The sequence below is a fragment of the Chanos chanos genome, chromosome 10, assembly GCF_902362185.1.
Source record: "Chanos chanos chromosome 10, fChaCha1.1, whole genome shotgun sequence".
Lineage (NCBI taxonomy): Eukaryota > Metazoa > Chordata > Actinopteri > Gonorynchiformes > Chanidae > Chanos > Chanos chanos.
The window spans coordinates 30,119,773-30,137,749 of NC_044504.1; the positions used below are offsets into that span (position 1 = coordinate 30,119,773).

At 40.5% G+C, this 17,977-nt stretch overlaps 3 protein-coding genes across 4 annotated transcripts; 1 reads left to right on the forward strand and 2 right to left on the reverse strand.

The window, feature by feature from the left end:
• Nucleotides 1-1,880: 1,880 nt before the first annotated feature.
• On the forward strand, nucleotides 1,881-5,354 carry lamp1b (lysosomal associated membrane protein 1b). Its single transcript, XM_030787227.1, has 6 exons — nucleotides 1,881-2,040; nucleotides 3,560-3,765; nucleotides 4,110-4,232; nucleotides 4,554-4,620; nucleotides 4,713-4,880; nucleotides 5,074-5,354. The coding sequence occupies exons 1-6, from the start codon at nucleotides 1,980-1,982 to the stop codon at nucleotides 5,211-5,213; spliced, it is 765 nt and encodes a 254-aa protein (XP_030643087.1). The 5' UTR covers nucleotides 1,881-1,979; the 3' UTR covers nucleotides 5,214-5,354.
• A 1,936-nt stretch (nucleotides 5,355-7,290) lies between these two features.
• grtp1b (growth hormone regulated TBC protein 1b) lies at nucleotides 7,291-10,104 on the reverse strand. Its single transcript, XM_030787561.1, has 8 exons — nucleotides 10,028-10,104; nucleotides 9,287-9,438; nucleotides 9,028-9,186; nucleotides 8,681-8,805; nucleotides 8,389-8,485; nucleotides 8,119-8,291; nucleotides 7,740-7,925; nucleotides 7,291-7,392 (listed from the first exon to the last, which is right to left on the reverse strand). Exons 1-8 carry the CDS (start codon nucleotides 10,102-10,104, stop codon nucleotides 7,291-7,293), a joined length of 1,071 nt encoding a protein of 356 aa, XP_030643421.1.
• Nucleotides 10,105-13,329: 3,225 nt separating this feature from the next.
• On the reverse strand, nucleotides 13,330-17,317 carry dcun1d2a (DCN1, defective in cullin neddylation 1, domain containing 2a). Of its 2 annotated transcripts, XM_030786895.1 has the most exons (7): nucleotides 17,263-17,317; nucleotides 15,249-15,465; nucleotides 14,728-14,896; nucleotides 14,364-14,494; nucleotides 14,158-14,240; nucleotides 13,624-13,720; nucleotides 13,330-13,430 (listed from the first exon to the last, which is right to left on the reverse strand). In XM_030786895.1, exons 2-7 carry the CDS (start codon nucleotides 15,421-15,423, stop codon nucleotides 13,351-13,353), a joined length of 735 nt encoding a protein of 244 aa, XP_030642755.1. In that variant the 5' UTR covers nucleotides 15,424-15,465; nucleotides 17,263-17,317; the 3' UTR covers nucleotides 13,330-13,350. The 2 variants fall into 2 exon arrangements, with proteins under 2 accessions (XP_030642755.1, XP_030642754.1); XM_030786894.1 differs by lacking the exon at nucleotides 17,263-17,317 and having other exon boundaries at nucleotides 15,249-15,591.
• Between the last annotated feature and the right edge of the window lie 660 nt (nucleotides 17,318-17,977).

Sequence of the window (17,977 nt, forward strand, 5' to 3'; positions counted from 1 at the left end):
AATGGCCGACATGAGACGGTCCTTCAAAAGGGTCAACCCCCACAAAGGTCCGGGGCCAAACAATATCCCAGGCTGGGCTCTCAGGGCGTGCACTGACCAACTGGTGTAGGTGTTCACCAACATCTTCAACCTCTTCCTGAGTCAGTCCGTGGTCCCCACACCCTTCAAGGCATCCACGATCATTCCTGTCCCCAAGAAACCAGCAGCCTCCTCTTTAAATGACTACCACCCTGTCACACTGACATCAGTCATAATGAAGCGCCTCGAGTGACTGCTCCCTGCTCCCTGCTCCTAGTGTGTGTGTATAGGATTGGTCAAATGCAAAGGTTGAATTGGTCCCACTATGCACTGTGTATAGGGCTGGGATGACAATAAAGGATTTCATTTCATTTCATTTCATTTCCTTTGTGAACAGCCAGCAGACCAAACTACAGACATTCGTATATTTTGGCCAGGCAAAACAATGCTAAAACTTGTAAACATAAGGTTTATCACAGAAATAGCCACGGCATTTTACAGCTTTGTACACGAATGTTGAATCAGTGTGACAAAACAGTTACTTTAGCAATGTACCTCACACGTCCATGTCATGCCTCTGCACTTTGTAACCAAATAATACAGCTTCATTGCATTTTACTAGTGTATTGGAGGAATAATGGTTATAACCATTGTCTTTACTTCACTAGTATGAAAAATGCACTGAACATTTCTGCCAATTTGATTCTTTAATGTCTTATCTGTGGATATCTTGATTATTCTCCCTATGAATCCCAACATTTTCCTTCTTTACTTAAAACCAATAACTTAAGAGAAGGAAGATTTGGTAGATAGGCAGAGAGGTTAGGTAGCACTAAACTGTTGAGGCATTCTAGAATACCCTCTAGAACAAAAATTTAGAACCCCCTTGTGAATTACTTTATCATGTGATCCAGTTGTGTTCATTGCCCTGTGGACCTTATCACCAAAACTCATGTGAGTGTTCATGCTTTGGATTCCAGTGCAGTGCGGGTGTGCCTCTGCTGGGTCAAGACCAGAGACAACCTCTGCCATGAGACACTGATACATCATTCTACTTTAAACATGTGCGGTGTCTTTTTAAGACGGTTGATTCAGATGAACTGTGGTGTTAATTCTTAAATAGGCCCTTGATTGAGAATTAGCAGCAGTATCACAATATTCTATTTTATTATGTGATCAAAATGTGCAGCTATAGGATAGAGACACACAAAGACAGGTTACAGATTCATATACTACAATAATAATAAGTTATCAATACAGAGCCCCCTCAGATAAAATTTTTGCCCCCTCGGTTTTAACTGTAACCTACTCATAATGTACTCGTTTGCCCCCTTGCAAATCTCAAATGCCCCCTTAGTCATTGCACCCTGTAGACGGCCCTGTATTAATATTGCGTGGTATAAATTAATACTATTCTGATAACCATTATCGAAACACAAGGTAACGTGTCAGCATAACTTTCTTCTTAAAACATGTCTGACATGTTTTTTTTTTGATGAATAAGATGACAAATAACAGGCTTCACATAAATAAATAACAAGCTTATGAGCTTTTCCAGGCATGAGTCTCACTCGTGCTCAGTTTCACGGTTGAGTGCCCACGTAGGTAGACAACAAACAGCAGCGTAAACATTTCAGATTACAGTACAATACCTCCTTGCGCATGCCCATATGCTTGGGTGGGCCAACTACTCACATGACATGTACTCCTTCCTGGTGCTGTGCGTCTCCGGCATGAGGTGGCTCAGAAAAACACTAACCGCTGTCATAGGGTCTAGCTTTGGCAAAAGTACAAGCTTTTAAAATACTGTTCACTTTAAAGACAGATAACAATCTAACCTTGAGGCATCGCGATCCAGAGAAGCTCAGGCACGTAACAGAGGACGTTTGCGCAATTACAAAAATTCTGTCGGCACATTCTGAGCCGAGTGTTTTTGTTTTCATTGCCGTCGTACCAGAAACATGACCCCTTACACCCGCAAACAACCTTTTCTCGCTGGTGCAACATTCGTAGTAGTATTAGGTAAGTGTTTCAGTGAAGGTCTCTATACGTCTCACTGTTAAGTGGCGAGAGCACATGTAATACTGCTGTAAAGTGACCCTGCAATTGTGCCAGCGAGTTAACATTTGTTTACTGTTTGTGCCGAAAGGGAGAATGCATGTGAATTACTGGGGTGCTAGCTCTGTGAAACGAAGGTCGTAGAGGATTAACTGATTTCCTTCCTCTTCAAAGTAACTTACTGCACGTAATTAGTAGTCAAACGATTGTCCTGTCTCTCTAATATAAACAAATCAAGCAACGTTTGTATTATACAAAGACTTTTTTAAGCAAATAATTTGGCCTGTACGTCACTGTCTTTTCTCAACAGTCAGTCTTTCTGGGTTGCTGTCCATCTCCCGTGCAAGCGCTCATTACTTCTCACTGTTTTCTCGATGCATGGTTAGCAACATTATTACTGTCTGTCTTAGTGTAATGTTCACTCAGATAGGGCGGTAGTGTTTTTCAGATCTCCGGTCGTCGCCTTTTACTTTTTACTAATATTTCAGTATCACGCATTACAAGAAATGAAAGTGCACTTATATGTAGCATGTATTTAAATCTCGATGGATACCAATGACATCCCATTTACATATGAAACGTTGCATCAGAGTTTATCTACTGAAGCTCTGTCCGCTGTAGATGTCCCTGAAAGCAGTGTTGCTTAGGACACTACCGTGTCTCCTAGCTAACCCGAGAGAAGTAACTACAATACGACCAATACAAACGGCACAGCTGGCTATCTAGTTAACAAACAGACAGTACAAAACTGGTGAATTTAATTTTCTGAACCTTTTTCCTACCTGGAATCAGAAGCAAACATCTATTTTGTGCGGTAAATTAGCTATACTGTACTCAGTGCATTAGATAGTAAAATCAGCCCAACTTAAGATGGCATATTCTGAATTTGGACATTTTCACTGATGGACTGTTGTTCATACGTGCTTTAACCTAGACAGAGACGTGATATATTTCAGACAGAGACAGAATCTTTCTGCATGTCACATGAGAAATGTTAGGCAATAAACACTATGTAGTGTGACTAATATCTAGTTTTGTGATGTATAGACTGTAATTTCCTCTGACACAGGCATTTATACATCTACATTGTTTGGATAACGTGAGGGTAGCTAGCTCACATTTCTAAGATGACTCATACACAGAGAAAGAACTGTGGTGTGTGTGTGTGTGTGTGAGTGAGACAGATATAGAGGTTTTGTTCATAATTCTTAAGTGTGTAAGGTAGATTTGATGTGATGGAGTGGTCATACCTAGCTAGCTAAATGACCCTAACCAACTTAGGAAACCCATTTTCAGCAGAACTGAATGTTGGTGAAGCAGCTTTGAGGTTTAGATGGCAAGATCACTTTAGCATTACAGGTGAATAATCTGACTCAATGACTTTGGTTCTATACAGGTTTATCACACCCAGGTACGGTAGAGAACTGTTAGCTCCACAAACTGTGACTTAACTATCCTCTCTATGATTTTATCTGTGGAACAGCTATGACGTTGCACCAGAGTTTTTCCACCGAAGCTCCGCCCACAGCACCTGCCTCCGTAACCAGTACCCCTCAGGTCCCCTCCGCATCTCCCAGCAAACCTGAGAGAGGCAACTACAATGTGACCAACAACAATGGCACGGCCTGTCTCATGGCAAGCATGGGCCTGCAGCTCAACGTTACCTATGTGTCCAGTTCTCAGAGCAAGGTACACAGAAACACCCACACTCTTACACGCAACTTATAGGTGTTGTTGATTCCAGCAGTATAAATTCAGTTTAAGAGTCCGGATTCGATTGTCAGCTCCATAGTGAAGGAGGGATTGAGCTGTGCCTTAGTGCATAATCTGATTTCCATAGACTTTTCTGGTCCACCATGATGGCTCTAAGATGAAGCTTAAGTTTGTAGCAGCAGTCTTCAACTGTGACATTGTTTACTGGACTCCCTAGTAGGGCCAGCGTTGGTCATGCCCCCTTTATTGACACGGTTGGTATCTGCCATTTAACTGTATGTTGTTTTGCTTATGGAACTGTGTCCTTGCTGTTTGTATAGCCTGTCCAGGAGATTGTGAACCTGCATCCTAACATGACGAAGAATATGGGGTCATGTGATGGGGACAGCGCCACCCTGATTCTGAAAGAGGAGAACACCACCCTCACCTTTATCTTTTCTCTGGTTTGTCTTTTGCTCTTTAGTTACATCCACCCAGAAATCTAGAAAGTATTTCTAAAGGAGGAGTGATGTTAGTACCTTCTGTTTTGCATTTTCAAAGGGAGTGCTTCTACTAAAGAGAGGAAAATGTCTGTTACTTAAGGACATTTGAATGGTCTTTTAAAACATATCATTCCCATATGTCTTTCTGGGATAATTGCTGACTTACCAGAAGGGGGCATTGATATGCTGTTTAATTGTGTTGCCTTTACATGATGTTATTCTCAATGTTACCTATTTGTTTCTGTCTGAGTTTGCTTTTTCATTGCTGTCTTTCACCTCCAGAATTCCACGTCTAGGAAGTATCATCTGAATGGTTTGGCTTTATCGGCATTCTGGCCAGACATGTCTGGTAAGTCGCCTCAAGTTAATACAGAGTTCTGTCATTTATGTACAGGGGCACTGAAACATATGAGTAATCTTGTCTTCAATGTGTTTCTACAGAGCCTTTTTCTGCCAGTAACACCACTTTGAACTACCTACGGGGAACACTGGGGCACTCTTACATGTGCCGTGAGGAACAGACTCTGAATGTAGAACAGGATTTTTCCCTCAACACCTTCCAACTGCAGGTCCAGCCCTTTGGCATCAACGGCGATCAGTTTGGAGCAGGTAAACGTTTTTTTCTGTCTCGTTTGCTTGTTCCTTCATTCCACTTTTCATTTTCATTCTGCCTATAGTTATCCAGTTGTCATATAGATGAATGTCCTCCTGACTGAATGTTTGCTGAAGAGCATTTTCACATCCTTTACAATCTCCTTATTTTCTCCATCTCTCTTCTTCCTTCTGTTTCTCATTCTCACAGCTGAAGAGTGTGAGCTGGATGAAGACGATATGTTGATCCCCATCATTGTGGGGGCAGCCCTGGCCGGCTTGGTGCTGGTGGTCCTTGCAGCCTATCTGATTGGGAGGAAGAGGAGCCACGCTGGATATCAGACCATCTGAACCTTCTGATGTGCCCTTCAAGCTAGGAGACATTACCCACCACCCCATCAAAACACTACACATCTGACCAGCCTCTGCTGACCTTGTTGCTGCTCATCCTTCATGCTGCCATCCATACCCCTGTTCGCTGCCTACCGTGGATTTGTGTCTCCTGGACTTCTTAATCAATTGTATAAAGAATAAAAAGGGAATATAGTATAATATGTATTCATATGACACTCTTGGCGGACTTAGGGTCTGGGTGTCATGTTCTGCATCAACATATGTATTCATATGACACTCTTGGCGGACTTAGGGTCTGGGTGTCATGTTCTGCATCAACATATTGTACTCTGCCATACTGTACTGTACTGTAACAGCCCCTACAATGCTCTGAGGTTAGGGCTGTCATGGCGTTCACTGGTGTTACTAGGTAGAATACATAGAGATATAGTTACAGTGGCCTATTTTTTTCTTTGTTTGTTTGTTTTGATCTTTGCTGTCTTTGTGTGAACCTCGGAAGATTTTTATCAACTCTAAAGGGAAAACTGTTATTGATATAGACTGCTGTAGAGCAGGTAAAGGTGAATGTAAGCTAAAGACTCTGAACTATGATAAACTGACCAGTCAGACACAGAGATTTGGCTAAACTGCTGGTTGGTAATGACACAAGGTGTAGAGGTCACAGTTCTAGGTGGGATATTACTTTTCATTGTTAAGTTTTAATGAAGTGAAATTCCACAAGCCTTCAACATTGCATTGGCTTATCCTGGACAGTGGTGGGGAATTTGCTGAGTCGAAGGGTTTAGGAAGAAGAGAGACGGATTTACGCGTGACTGATAAAAAGGGGTGTGTTTGTCACAGGACTTTGACAGAGCACAAGAGGTAGCCTTGTAAGTCGTCCTAAACAGCCTTTTCCTTACCTCTGCTTAGACTCTCATTAAAAGAACCGATAGATCAGAGGTAAGCCGATGAGGAGAGAGAGTTGGAGCAACTCTTTGGAACCAGCTTTTCGCACTCTGGTCTGGTTTCAACCATTTCTCCTCTGAAGCTAATGAAAATGATTATTTGACATATTTGGTGTGAAGACGTTGTGGAGGGTTTGTCATAGACTGACCTAGTACTGCTATGCTGATCTGTTACACATTTACATGGTGTTCCAAAGTAATAGAGAGAAACTACCTTCTAATCTTGAAAACTATAACTGTTTCACAAAGTGTTGGATTGCACAGGTAAAAAGGAAAGAATTAAAGATGACACTCCTCGTCATTCCTGTTTTACATTTCTGTGTTAAAATTGTCTCTCTTTCTCCTCAGTCTGGCAACACTATCAGGGTTTTAGAATGGAACAGCTGCAAGAAGGAGAAATAATCTAAAACCAAGGATTTGAAACTGTTACCATCCATTACTACTGATTTAAGATTGTTTTATTAGGTACATGTGTGTGTTAAAATGATGAATAAAAGGGAAGATTGGAATATTGCTTGATCTTGCACTGTTGTTTGGTCTTTGGCAAACACATTAACAAGTCACTGCTGAGCTTGTGAAACAAAGAACTGCAGTTACAGGAACACTTTACAGAGCAGTCACAGTTCCTGTGACAAATTAGCTCCTTAACAGGTATACAGCAAAAATGCTACATCTAACGTGACATACACTACAAGTAAAAGCTCTTTCATCATAACAAAACAACATGAGAAAAGCGCAAAAAATGCAAATATGGTTGATTGCTTTTATTTTTTCATAAATTATATATCATTTATACACTCAACTCACTGTTCCTGTGACAAAGCAGCTCTTAGATAAGTATACAGCAAAAATGCTACATGTAATATATACTGCAGATGAGAGTGCTTTAATCTTAACAAACAGCATGAGAAAAGGGTTGAGAAATGCAAATATGCTGGAATGCTTTTGATTTTTCACAGTTTACATAATTTTATACACTCAAAATTTTGGATGATCCCATCAAATAAAGATATATTAAAAGAACTAGAGGCAGTCCAGAAAACAGCTCAAGAACCTGATTTGTGCGTAGACGCGGTTTTGTCCACCCTGTGCAAATGAACAGCGGTTGTGATGGAATGCTTGCACACTGATCAGGAGTGACTTCCTGACTCCGCCAGTATGCGCTCTCGACATGTCTCTCTCAGTTTGGTGATGACTGCCATAGAAAGACTCCCTGGTTCCATAAAGATTTTCTGGAAAATAGGGTTAAGATAACTAATGAGATGGTGTTTTAAATACCACAGATCTTCATGAACATTCACGTGCCTCTGTAATCATAATGCGCTGCAGGAAAATTTCCTGCCTTTTCAGGTTTTAGTACTGCTAAAAGACATTTAGGATACATCATTTTCCTAAAGCTTTAGTTGACTTGACGGCTGTATCACCAGATAATTGTATCATATACAAATCCATCATTACAAATATTCGCAGTCCAAGTGACTATCTGGATTCTCTCTAACATGTTTTTACTGTTAACCTGTAGGGATGATCCAAGAAAAAAAATGCTGGGCATTGATCAGTTACTGAAAGTGGCACTAACCTCCATAAAGGTATGGCAGTCTTCCACAAACCTTCCCTGGGTAATTTGTTTGAAGCATTGGCATATTTCAGGGAGGCTCTGTGCCTGCAGTATTTGCGGCTGTAGGTGACGGATCAGTGTCAGAGCCACACGAAACAGGATCTTAGAACCTTCATAGAACAAACAGTCCCAGATCCGCAGCACTGTCTAAGATGGACAACAAAATAAATAAATAAATAAATAACAAAACAAAATGGAAAAAACACAAACACACACACAAAATGGAGATCCATAGTTTAATCTTCTCAATTATTCACTTATTATACTTTTCCCCCACTAGACTGAAACTTTGCTTCAAAACTACACTTCATCCTGATTCCTTCTCCTCGCTCCTTCTCACCTCCACAGGTAGGATGTCAATATAGAGGCAAATGAACCAACGGGAGACCACCAGAGTCCACATCACATCATGTCGTGCCATGGCCTGCCACACAGCGGGCACCTTCGCCTTGACCAGTTCCCCCAGAACCTCCTGATCTGCCTTCAGCCCCAGCATGGCTGGAGTATAATAATCTGCAATGAGCAGATCTTCACATTATCAGATTAAAAGACATTCATGTTTTTATGTGAAAAGATGGATAAATGTACAAATATAAAAAAAAAACCTGACCAGGTAAAATCCTTCTAAGTAAAGTGTCCAGCAACCAAAAGGATTTTTCCTCATCTTTTGTTATGATAAGCAGGTATCCTGCTATGAAGTTCATTCCCTGGAAAAAAAAGAAAGTTCAAATTAAAAAAAAAAGAAAAATCACACTTTTGATGCCATGTTTCGTCGAGACAAAAGATGGATTTTACAAGAACAGGTATTTGGTGGATACATAGAAAATACCACAGAATTTCCGATGGAAGAGTTTTGAAGACACAAATAAAGGACTTGGAGAACATCAGTAAAATAGGCTTACCTGGCAGTAACCAACGTCTTTGTTATGATTCCCATAAGCCAGCAACACGTTGTAAAGAGCCTTCTGCAAGCACTGATCAGAGGAGCTGCGGAACTGAATGTTGTCTGGGAAGGTTCTGTGCAAGTCTGAAAAATTGGGGAAAACCAAATAAACTCATCAAATACACCTCCCAAACTTCAAGATCTCATTTTGTGGTTGATCGAAGAGAGAAAAGAGAAAAAAAGAGGAAGAAAGAGAGAGAGAGGGGGTGAAAGAAAGTGGACAGAAGATTGTGAATGAAAGAAATATAATAAGAGGGAATGACAGATGCCCCAGTTGTAAATTGAGAAGTGAGGGGGAAAGCCCACCTGCCTGTATAATCTCCTTCAGATTGGTGTCACTCTGTGTCTGGAGTAAAGAGTGATAGTATCCAGGGTTCTCCTCCAGCTGCTGCTGAGCTCCACTGGCTGCCATCCAGATAACAGTACGATGTTCATTGGGCACACCTTTCCTAACATACCGCTTCACTGCAAAAAAACAAACAAGAGGATTAAATAGATGCAGATTCACTCTGTCAAAGAGTTTGCGAGTGTGTGTGTGTGTTTGTTGGTTGTGCTGTTGATGTACCTTTCTGGTTCTTCTCCACCTTGGCTTTTCCGTCAAGGAGTTTTGACCATTTCGTGGATCTTCTCTTAAGCACGACTAAATACTCTGACATCAATGCATCATGTGCGTCATGGGCAACATTTTCTGATCGCTCAAATCCATAGGAGTCCACCCTAATGATACAAACACATGGGTTCAAGCGAAGTTAATTTTGCTGGAAGCTTATACACGCCCTTCTAAACACACTGGAAAGGCTGGACCAGTAGCGTATTTTACGCCAAAAACTCAAGATTCTCTTTTTAACACACTTTACGCATATGACACGAAGTCGATTTGGAGATCTTCCACTTGACTACCTACAGTATACGATATAACCTTGTAAAATTGGACCTACATTTGACATTTAACAATCGTGCGTAGCCTATAAACGACTCTTATTGTCTAAGAAGCTTCTTTTAAACGAAAAGTCCTTAAAACAAGCCCATAAAGGACTTGTTAACCGAAATCGACACCACAAACATGCGTATTTGCGTTTTTCATGTAGCTAGCAGTTTATGGGATGTGTTTTCTCAGTGTTGGCAAAGTAAAAAAAGAGACGATAATACCTCCTCAGTATTAACGCAACAATCACCTGACACCCAGGTGGATGACAGCCGATGCGACCAGTGCACAACACAAAGAGCAAAGTGTCGTTCTGTCGTCAGTTAACTCCGAATTTGTTTGAAGAACTGTGCATTATTAAAAAATATCTGAAAGGCCTACCTTTGGCAGTCTTCTGTAATGATATTGGTGGTATTTAAATACTTTTCTGAAGTTTTCCCGTTCACTTGATCCTCCATTTAGAGTTCGACTTCTAGGGTTCGGTTTCATTCACAACTGCAAAGATTCTGTAAGATTCCAAAGTGATTCAAATCAAATGAAAGGTTATGTCCGATATTCCATATAATGCCCACCAGGTCACAACTTGAGAACGGAACCGAGATCCCCAGTAGGTGAGTATGGAATACACAAGAGTACAGCCTACTTTCATACCTTCAGCAAATAAAAATTAATTAGATGTGTATCCTCCCCTTCTCGGTCACTCTGCTCGAATGTAACGACGCTGTTCTTTGAGATCCCGACAGAATTTTTTTCCTAATGCCTATTAATTATGTTTCATATTTCTTGTATCAAAGCTTTTTATTACTATTACTAATGTCTACTTTTTGCAAAAACAGATCCCGAAGGTTTAGATGACACACATTTGTTTCATCGAATGTGCAACTGTAGAATTAACTCTATTCTAGAAGTAAATAATAACATTACAATATATGGATTCCCTCATATCTTTAAGTCGGGAACTCACAAGGACAGAAACTATAACAAAGTGTAGGAAAAGTAGTTTTGGACATATTATGGCACTGACATGTTTATATTTCATATTAACTTGCCCCAGCATTTGTTTTCTTTTACCGCTAGTAGCCTGGTGAGCCAACACACTTGCCAGTGTTTCAGGGCTAAACACAGCACTAAGCACATCTTTGCTTTTTCATAACTGTCATTTGTTTATGGTAAAGTCAAATGACCTTTGTTTTAGGATACCATCTTGTTGTAAATGTGTTCTCAAGAATGCGGTGGTTTTGCCTCATCTAGTGTTCCTGCTTTTGTTCCCCTCACTTCAAGCACATAGCATGGTTTCATGGATGAAGCATTTAACCACTGTAAAAAACAGCAGTTGGTAACACTGGTGAACAAAACTGGGTAAACAAAAATCGTTCATTGAGAAGTGTGGCAGTTATGCTTAACTGCTGTTTTCAAACAAAATTGAAAAAAACATGATTTTGAGTTGGCACTAAATGCCTCCAAGACCTTATCAGCGTTTTGACTTGTTGGAATTGGCCATGTTTACTTATTTATGAGACATTTGTTTCTGTGTAATAATTCATGACGTTTGTTTTTATGGTGATTCCCCTTAACCCCTTAGGCTTGGTTCGTCAGGCCGATTGGAAACGAATATGAACCATACAGCGGAAGTCTGTGGTCGATAATGCATAGAAAAGGGGCAGGGCAGCACAGTTGGGCAAAGGGGAAATTGGGCTGGGGCAGTGGCGCACCATGTTGTGTGACTCCATGTGATAAAGGGGGGATTGGTTTGAGGGGAGCCAGTGCAGTGCTCCTGTGGTGATGCCAAATGTCAGCTGTAACCAGAAACAGCCTAAACACTGAAAGGGAAATCCCTACCCTTCTGCTGTGCTCAAATGAGCACGCTGAGCCAATAATGGTAGCAGGATTTACCTCAAAGCGTGATATTAGTTGAGAATAGATGACCCCCCCCCCCCTCCCCCAGGCAATATCACCAGAGGCAGAGAAGAAGCACCTGGCATAAAATCTTGTCCCTCGCTTTTTGCATCAGTTAGGGTGGTAAATCTTCAGAATTTATTATTTTGTGTAACATTTTTTGCACTTTAGATTCAAATGAAACACTTTTGCATAGAATTCAAATGAAGAGGGTACACAGGGTGATGCAACCTCAATAGCATGCACAAGCTATGAATGCTAGGAGAAATGATCTGACAAGTTACAGGTTAGGTTTGTCTCTGTAGAAAGCTTTGAATGTACCCTCTTCCTAATGAGCTATATCATATTAAATATGGAAGGAATATATACACCCCCTGGTGGAGAACAAACAAAATTTTCCCAAATCCTAATTGTTATACACAGGAATGCTCCATGACATCCTTTTTTATTAAATGTGTCAATCAAGTAAATAAAGATGGTGAAATTACGTGGTACACGAGAGTATAATGTATACTCAACTCAGTCAGTATGTAGTGAATGAACAAAAAACAGTGTAAACTGATAATTCAGATCTACTAGATTCAGTCTGCTGGAGCAGGAAGCTCAAGATCCTCGTGCAGGTCTTCACTACAGTAATTTGCATGTGTAAACCAATAAATGTTTCCTTTGAGGATGTAAAAAACTGCCATATGATGTCAAACTCACAGTCCAGTTCCTCGACTGGAAATTTTCAGGTATAGATGAAATACAAGACACAGACATTAATTAAGCCTATCTGGGTTAAGTCATGTCAGTGTACATACCCTGTCAAATACTTTCTTGCTCCTCCTTACTAACTAATGTTGACACAATAACCATCATAATTATCCCTACAAAACAGGAAGCGATTTCTTATATTTACTCAAATGGCAATAATTTATTTTTTCAACATAAACCCTGACAGGTGGGAACGCAAAAATCGAGAAACACTGCACTACACTGCTGTCACTGAACCAAATTATAAGGATAAGTAGATGACATCATCATACACTTGACCTAAAAACAAAATCTTACATGATATTGAGGCATTACTTTTTCTTATATTTATAAATGTAACTTTGTTATATTATTTATTCATGATAGATTTCTCTCTGTACAGACCGCTACAGTAGATACAGTATTTTACAACTGTAACAATAGTGTTTGTGCTGGTGTTTTGAGCTTGCATGCTGCTCTGCTCTCCCAAAGGGTCTCTGGCTTAAAAAGTGGATTTGTTCTATGCATCCAGAAAAGCCCTGCAAGAGATTATGAACTAAACACCCAGACGAATGTCTTATGTGCTACACCATACAGTAGAAAAGGCCCACTGTATGGCTAAGAGGGATGGCTCTCTCCCTTTAAGGGTATGGCTGTAGTGTGTAGGCGGGGGGTTAGGAGGGTCTTTCCCTCATAATGAGACTGCTGTGAGGAGGTGCTGTGAAGATGAGGTACTGGGTTTCCAACGATTCCTCGTTATCCTGGAGAGCCTAAGGCTGGGATCGGTGAGCCAGTGCCAAAACGTTTGGCAAATGTTGCAGGTGGCAACTCCAGTTGGAAATCTCAAGTTGCTTTCCATACCTCTTTCTCTGTTTCACTAGCTCCTGTGTTAATACATGGTCTGAGTGTTCACTCATCCTCTTGTCTTCTTCTGATAATTGTGACATCTGGCAATTTCAAGTGTTTCTCTCTTTTTTTCCTTTCCATCACTTTTAATAAGTCTTTTTTTAAAAAAAAACAAAAAACAAAAACGAGGCAACAGAAGCACGTGACCTCCGTGGGCAAGGCCTTGATTATACTGTTTTACGTTTTGACCCAGTCACGATTGGCCGAGCAAATTCCACAAAATCATCTATGAGAACAGGCCATGCCCCTGAAAAGTGAGATAACAGTTACATAGTTAGAAGTCCACACTCATTCTATTGATCCACATCAAAGTCATCTGAGACTAAACTTTCACAGCACATCTTGTGAGCCTCTGCCACTCATAAAACCATAATAAATTATGGTCCATACATTGTCACCATCGCTTTGACTTAGCTATGTACCCAAACAGTTACACTCACCTTCCTCATCATAGTTTGACATATCATCCGCTATCATGTTGCCAAAATCAAGGAGGAGATTCCATGTGTCCTTGGGGATTGACCGTTTGTGGTGTTCCTATCCAGAATGATCAAAAGAAGGAAATCAGAAATTCATAGGCTTCCAACAAAATTTAAATAAATCTCCACCTGAAATTCACATAATGGCCCTGTGGTTACTGTGATAAAAAATAATAATGCGAGAAAATGTTACTATGTACACATTGGGTTTAAATTAAAGGTATTTTATGTTCTCTCCTTGTGAAAGCTGACTTGACCAAGACATACAGATATGAGAGTACCAGGTAATTTGTGAGTAACTCATTGTCACAAATACTGTTGCTGTAATTTATTTACTTGACTCCAGTTGCAATGTTTTATTGGTTTGAACAACTGGCACAATAAGGTAGGAGCATGCCATCAGGTCAATACATTAACCGCATTCTGAGAGCGAGACAAACCTCATGAATAACCTGACAAAGGTCAAGATTCAAAACTTGAAATGAGACAACTTACCAATAAAAACCTATTCCAGAGGTCAAGGAACTTGAAACGGCCTGTGAGAACCAGGTTCCAATAAGCTACCGCCATCTCTAAATCTGAAAAGATCAGATGACATTAATATTAATCACTCCACATTTCATCTTGCTGAATACCTTACTATATTATTCACTCTCTGGTCTGATTTCTTCAGAAATAATAGAATAACTTTTCACTGTTACCTAGTCCCTTCTGTCCAGGATTCTTGGCGAAGTTGAAAGTGAACTGGTAGAAGTCTTTAAACTTTGCGCTGTCTTTGAGCTCTTGTTCTAATCTGGGAAGTAAAGCCCTCAGTTTTTCTGGACTGTCACATCTGAGGGCAAGAGGAATACTGAATGCCTCCTTTGTCTCAAAACACAGAAAAAATGTCTCACACTTAGGTATCATTAATAGGGTATATGAAATTGGATGGCAATAATGTCAAGCTAAAGTTGGACAACAGCGTGTTTTCACTTGATGGAAGTAAGATTTCAGAAAAGACTATACTGAAAAACTTGATTAGGTGCCACTAGATATAAGGTGCCAACAAATAAGAGGATAGCCAACCCTAGCTCTGTCATGCCATCCAAGAACTCCTTCTTGCTAAACTCGCATTGTGTGGCTGCTCGGAACTTCCACGCCACCACGAGAACACTAATGCTGGCAGGGTCCAAATTGAGGTCATCACAGAACTGTTGAATCCCATCGATTCCAATCTTATTCTCATCCTGAGGATCTGAGAGACAAGAGGTGTTATTCTCACTAAATACCTACACACACAAAGAAAATATCAGACACATCACACGTACATTTTCAATGAAGCATATCCTAGACTGTATGTTTAAACATCAAAAAAAGTCATTTACATCAAAGGACACACCAAAATACACATAGGAGATCCATTCTGTATACTGTCAGACACACACACGCATGCGCGCACACACACGAGAGATCCCTTCTCTGCACTGTGTATTTGGCAAGCAAAACGTTATCCTAAACAAATTCAACACCCAGATACACTAATTTGAACAAGGCTTTTAATATCCAAATAATTTTAAACACCATAAGTGGAGGGGGGGTGAGCTTGCCTTTGTATCGGTTGTACAGCTGCTCCAGCTTCTTCCGATCCACTGAGGTTTTCATGGATTCCTTGTAGTATAAGTCTGGGTTCTGAAAGTAATTGTCAGTGGCTACCTCTAGTTTCCAGTCATTCTGAGTGAGGCAATACACAGCTGTCTTCTCCCCTGCTTGGGTGAAGGTCATGAACTGGCGAACTTTGTCCTTCTGCGAAGACTTCAGCTTATGCTGTACAGATACAGAGGACAGACCATCTTCACTAATACACTCAGACAGATGGAACAAGACGCTCAGGAGTGTGTACAAACAGAGCGTGACACAAACAAATATACACAGAGACAAAAATAAACACATTCAGACACACAGGACACAGGCCAACACAAAGACAAGGCTAGTATAATCCTGAACGCATACACATGATACAACTTCAGCAGACATTTGTAATGTGGCAGACAAAGATAGAAATGCTTTTCTGCCAAGCTTGAAGACTGTTAGCTTGTAACGCAAAGCACGTGCTGAACTTTGACAAGCCACCTGCGACAGAAACTGCTCTGAGAATGTAACATGAGAGGGCGGGCCTCTGGCTAGCTCGAGACGTCTCATACAAACAAACCATGTGGCAATAATGTTATTTGCGACGATGCCGGGTAAGCTTTTCTTGCAGGTTTATTTTTTTTAATCAGTGCCCCATTTATATGTGTTTCACGACAAATACGTGTTCCGCTTAAAATACTTCTTCTTCTTTTTTTTTTTTTATAGAGGCACATAAAATAGTGTGAAAAGTTGACTCTTCATGAAGTTTCCGATTCAAATTTTTTAACTGTGTTGATCAGTTGCACACGTCTGACAGGCACGAGTTTAAGCACAGCTCAGAAAACATTTTTTTCTTTTTCCAAATAACCAGTGGTAGCTTGGCGCATAACAACATGAGATACAATGGAGTGTGCAGAACTCGTTGGGTTTGCGCCGTTATATCTCCGCCACTGCGGCAACATGCGAACAACCTCAGAGGGCGGATGGCTGTTCCCTGTGCACCAAAAAGGGAAAGGTACGTGCGGAGCGACTGCGGACGGAGCTCCCTAAATATCAACAACTGACCTTCCTCACCGCGCTAAATTTCTAAACTAAAATCGTACTGTCAGCTCTACAGAGGCTGACAATGACTCAAGTGAGTAGAGGCGCGAGTACCCTTTTATATAGTCCACCTAAAATTAAGATGTCACAGCGATGTATGTATCGGCTTAGAATTATAATTGCCATATTACCTACCATTTTATCACCCGCTGTTTGACCAAATTGGTACCCACTAGTCCTTTGTACGGCTGCGCGGAGGCATCAAGGGACTGCGCTAGCGGGCTACTGAGTTTGCGCATTGAGGTGTTCTTACATAGGGAAGTGTAGTTTGGGTCTGATATACAAATTGTTTTGTGGTAGTTTTCATTTGTAGGCTCTAATTCTGTTTTACTTCATTCTGATTTGACGTTAAGTGGTTGAAGTGCTGAAAAAGTTCTGCTCAGACTCTAGGAACTGTGTTTATGGGATGAGAGGTTTTTCCGTCATACGGTAATTAGAAAAGCAAATTTAGGTTACTTAGGTCTGTAGAGATATGGGCCTTTATTCGCGATGAAAATGTAGTTTCCTACAAGAAAAATTATGGAAAATACTGTAATGTATTGTAAGGCACTGTAATGAAATAAAGAAATGGGTCAGTCTATTCTGCACAAAGTGAGCTAAAGACTTCATATCCCATATGACTCTTCGACTTTTTGATAAGTTTAAACTGTGTGACACGCTACTTTGTATATGGAACAAGAACACAATATTAGTTCAACTAAATCATTTTCGAATTACTTTCTTAAACGTGATTTCTTGCGGGAATACTTTAAGAATAGCTATCCGGTGTTCTTGATAGCACGCTAAGCTAAACCACAGATAGAATTATAGAGCACTTCTCGTCTCTCCAGCTACAACATACCACATGCAAAAATAGTTTACTTGGTCACAAAATGTATTAAAATATCGTACCTAGATATGTGAAAGTCTTCTCTCAAATGTGCTTCACAAGCAAGCGAAGTTATCGAATGGTTGTGTATTTGCCCTCCTTTCGGATTGGGCTCTCGTTTACCAGCCGGCCAGTGGCTGCGCTGCATTCAAGGAGGGGTGGCATCTCACAGAGGATTTGAATTCTTTGTGCATGGAGGTTTCCTTTTTTCCCCATTTTTTAACCATTTGAAACTCCACTGTGGCTGAGTCCTATTATTATTATTATTATTTATTTTTTGAAAGGTTATACAATATACCATCACTAGCCCTCACCTTTTGAGTTCTTCTGAGATTTATCAAGTCTATACACTTGTCCAGACTTTACTGGTTTAGAAGTAAAGCCAGCCGAAAATGGAGAACTCAAACTGTCAGACTCCAGAGGAGGTCCCATACTAAGTTAGGCTTAGATGTTCAGTATGGACCATGGTCACAGAAATGTATCTCAGAGATGTGACACTTTAAAAAACAATGTGATAGTGGTTTAGACATGCCCTCTCTTTTCTCAAGAAACTTACTCACCTCTGTTCAGAGCATATCAGACATTCTTTAATTTGCTATTTTGAACCATACAGAGATTCTTATGAAAGCTAGATATTTTGATCAGTTTCTCTCTCAACTTCAGCTTGTCGAGGAAGAGTGTGTGTAATGTGAAGGAAGTCTAATGGCCTGGGAGAGAGTCTTATCTCTGTCTCAAATG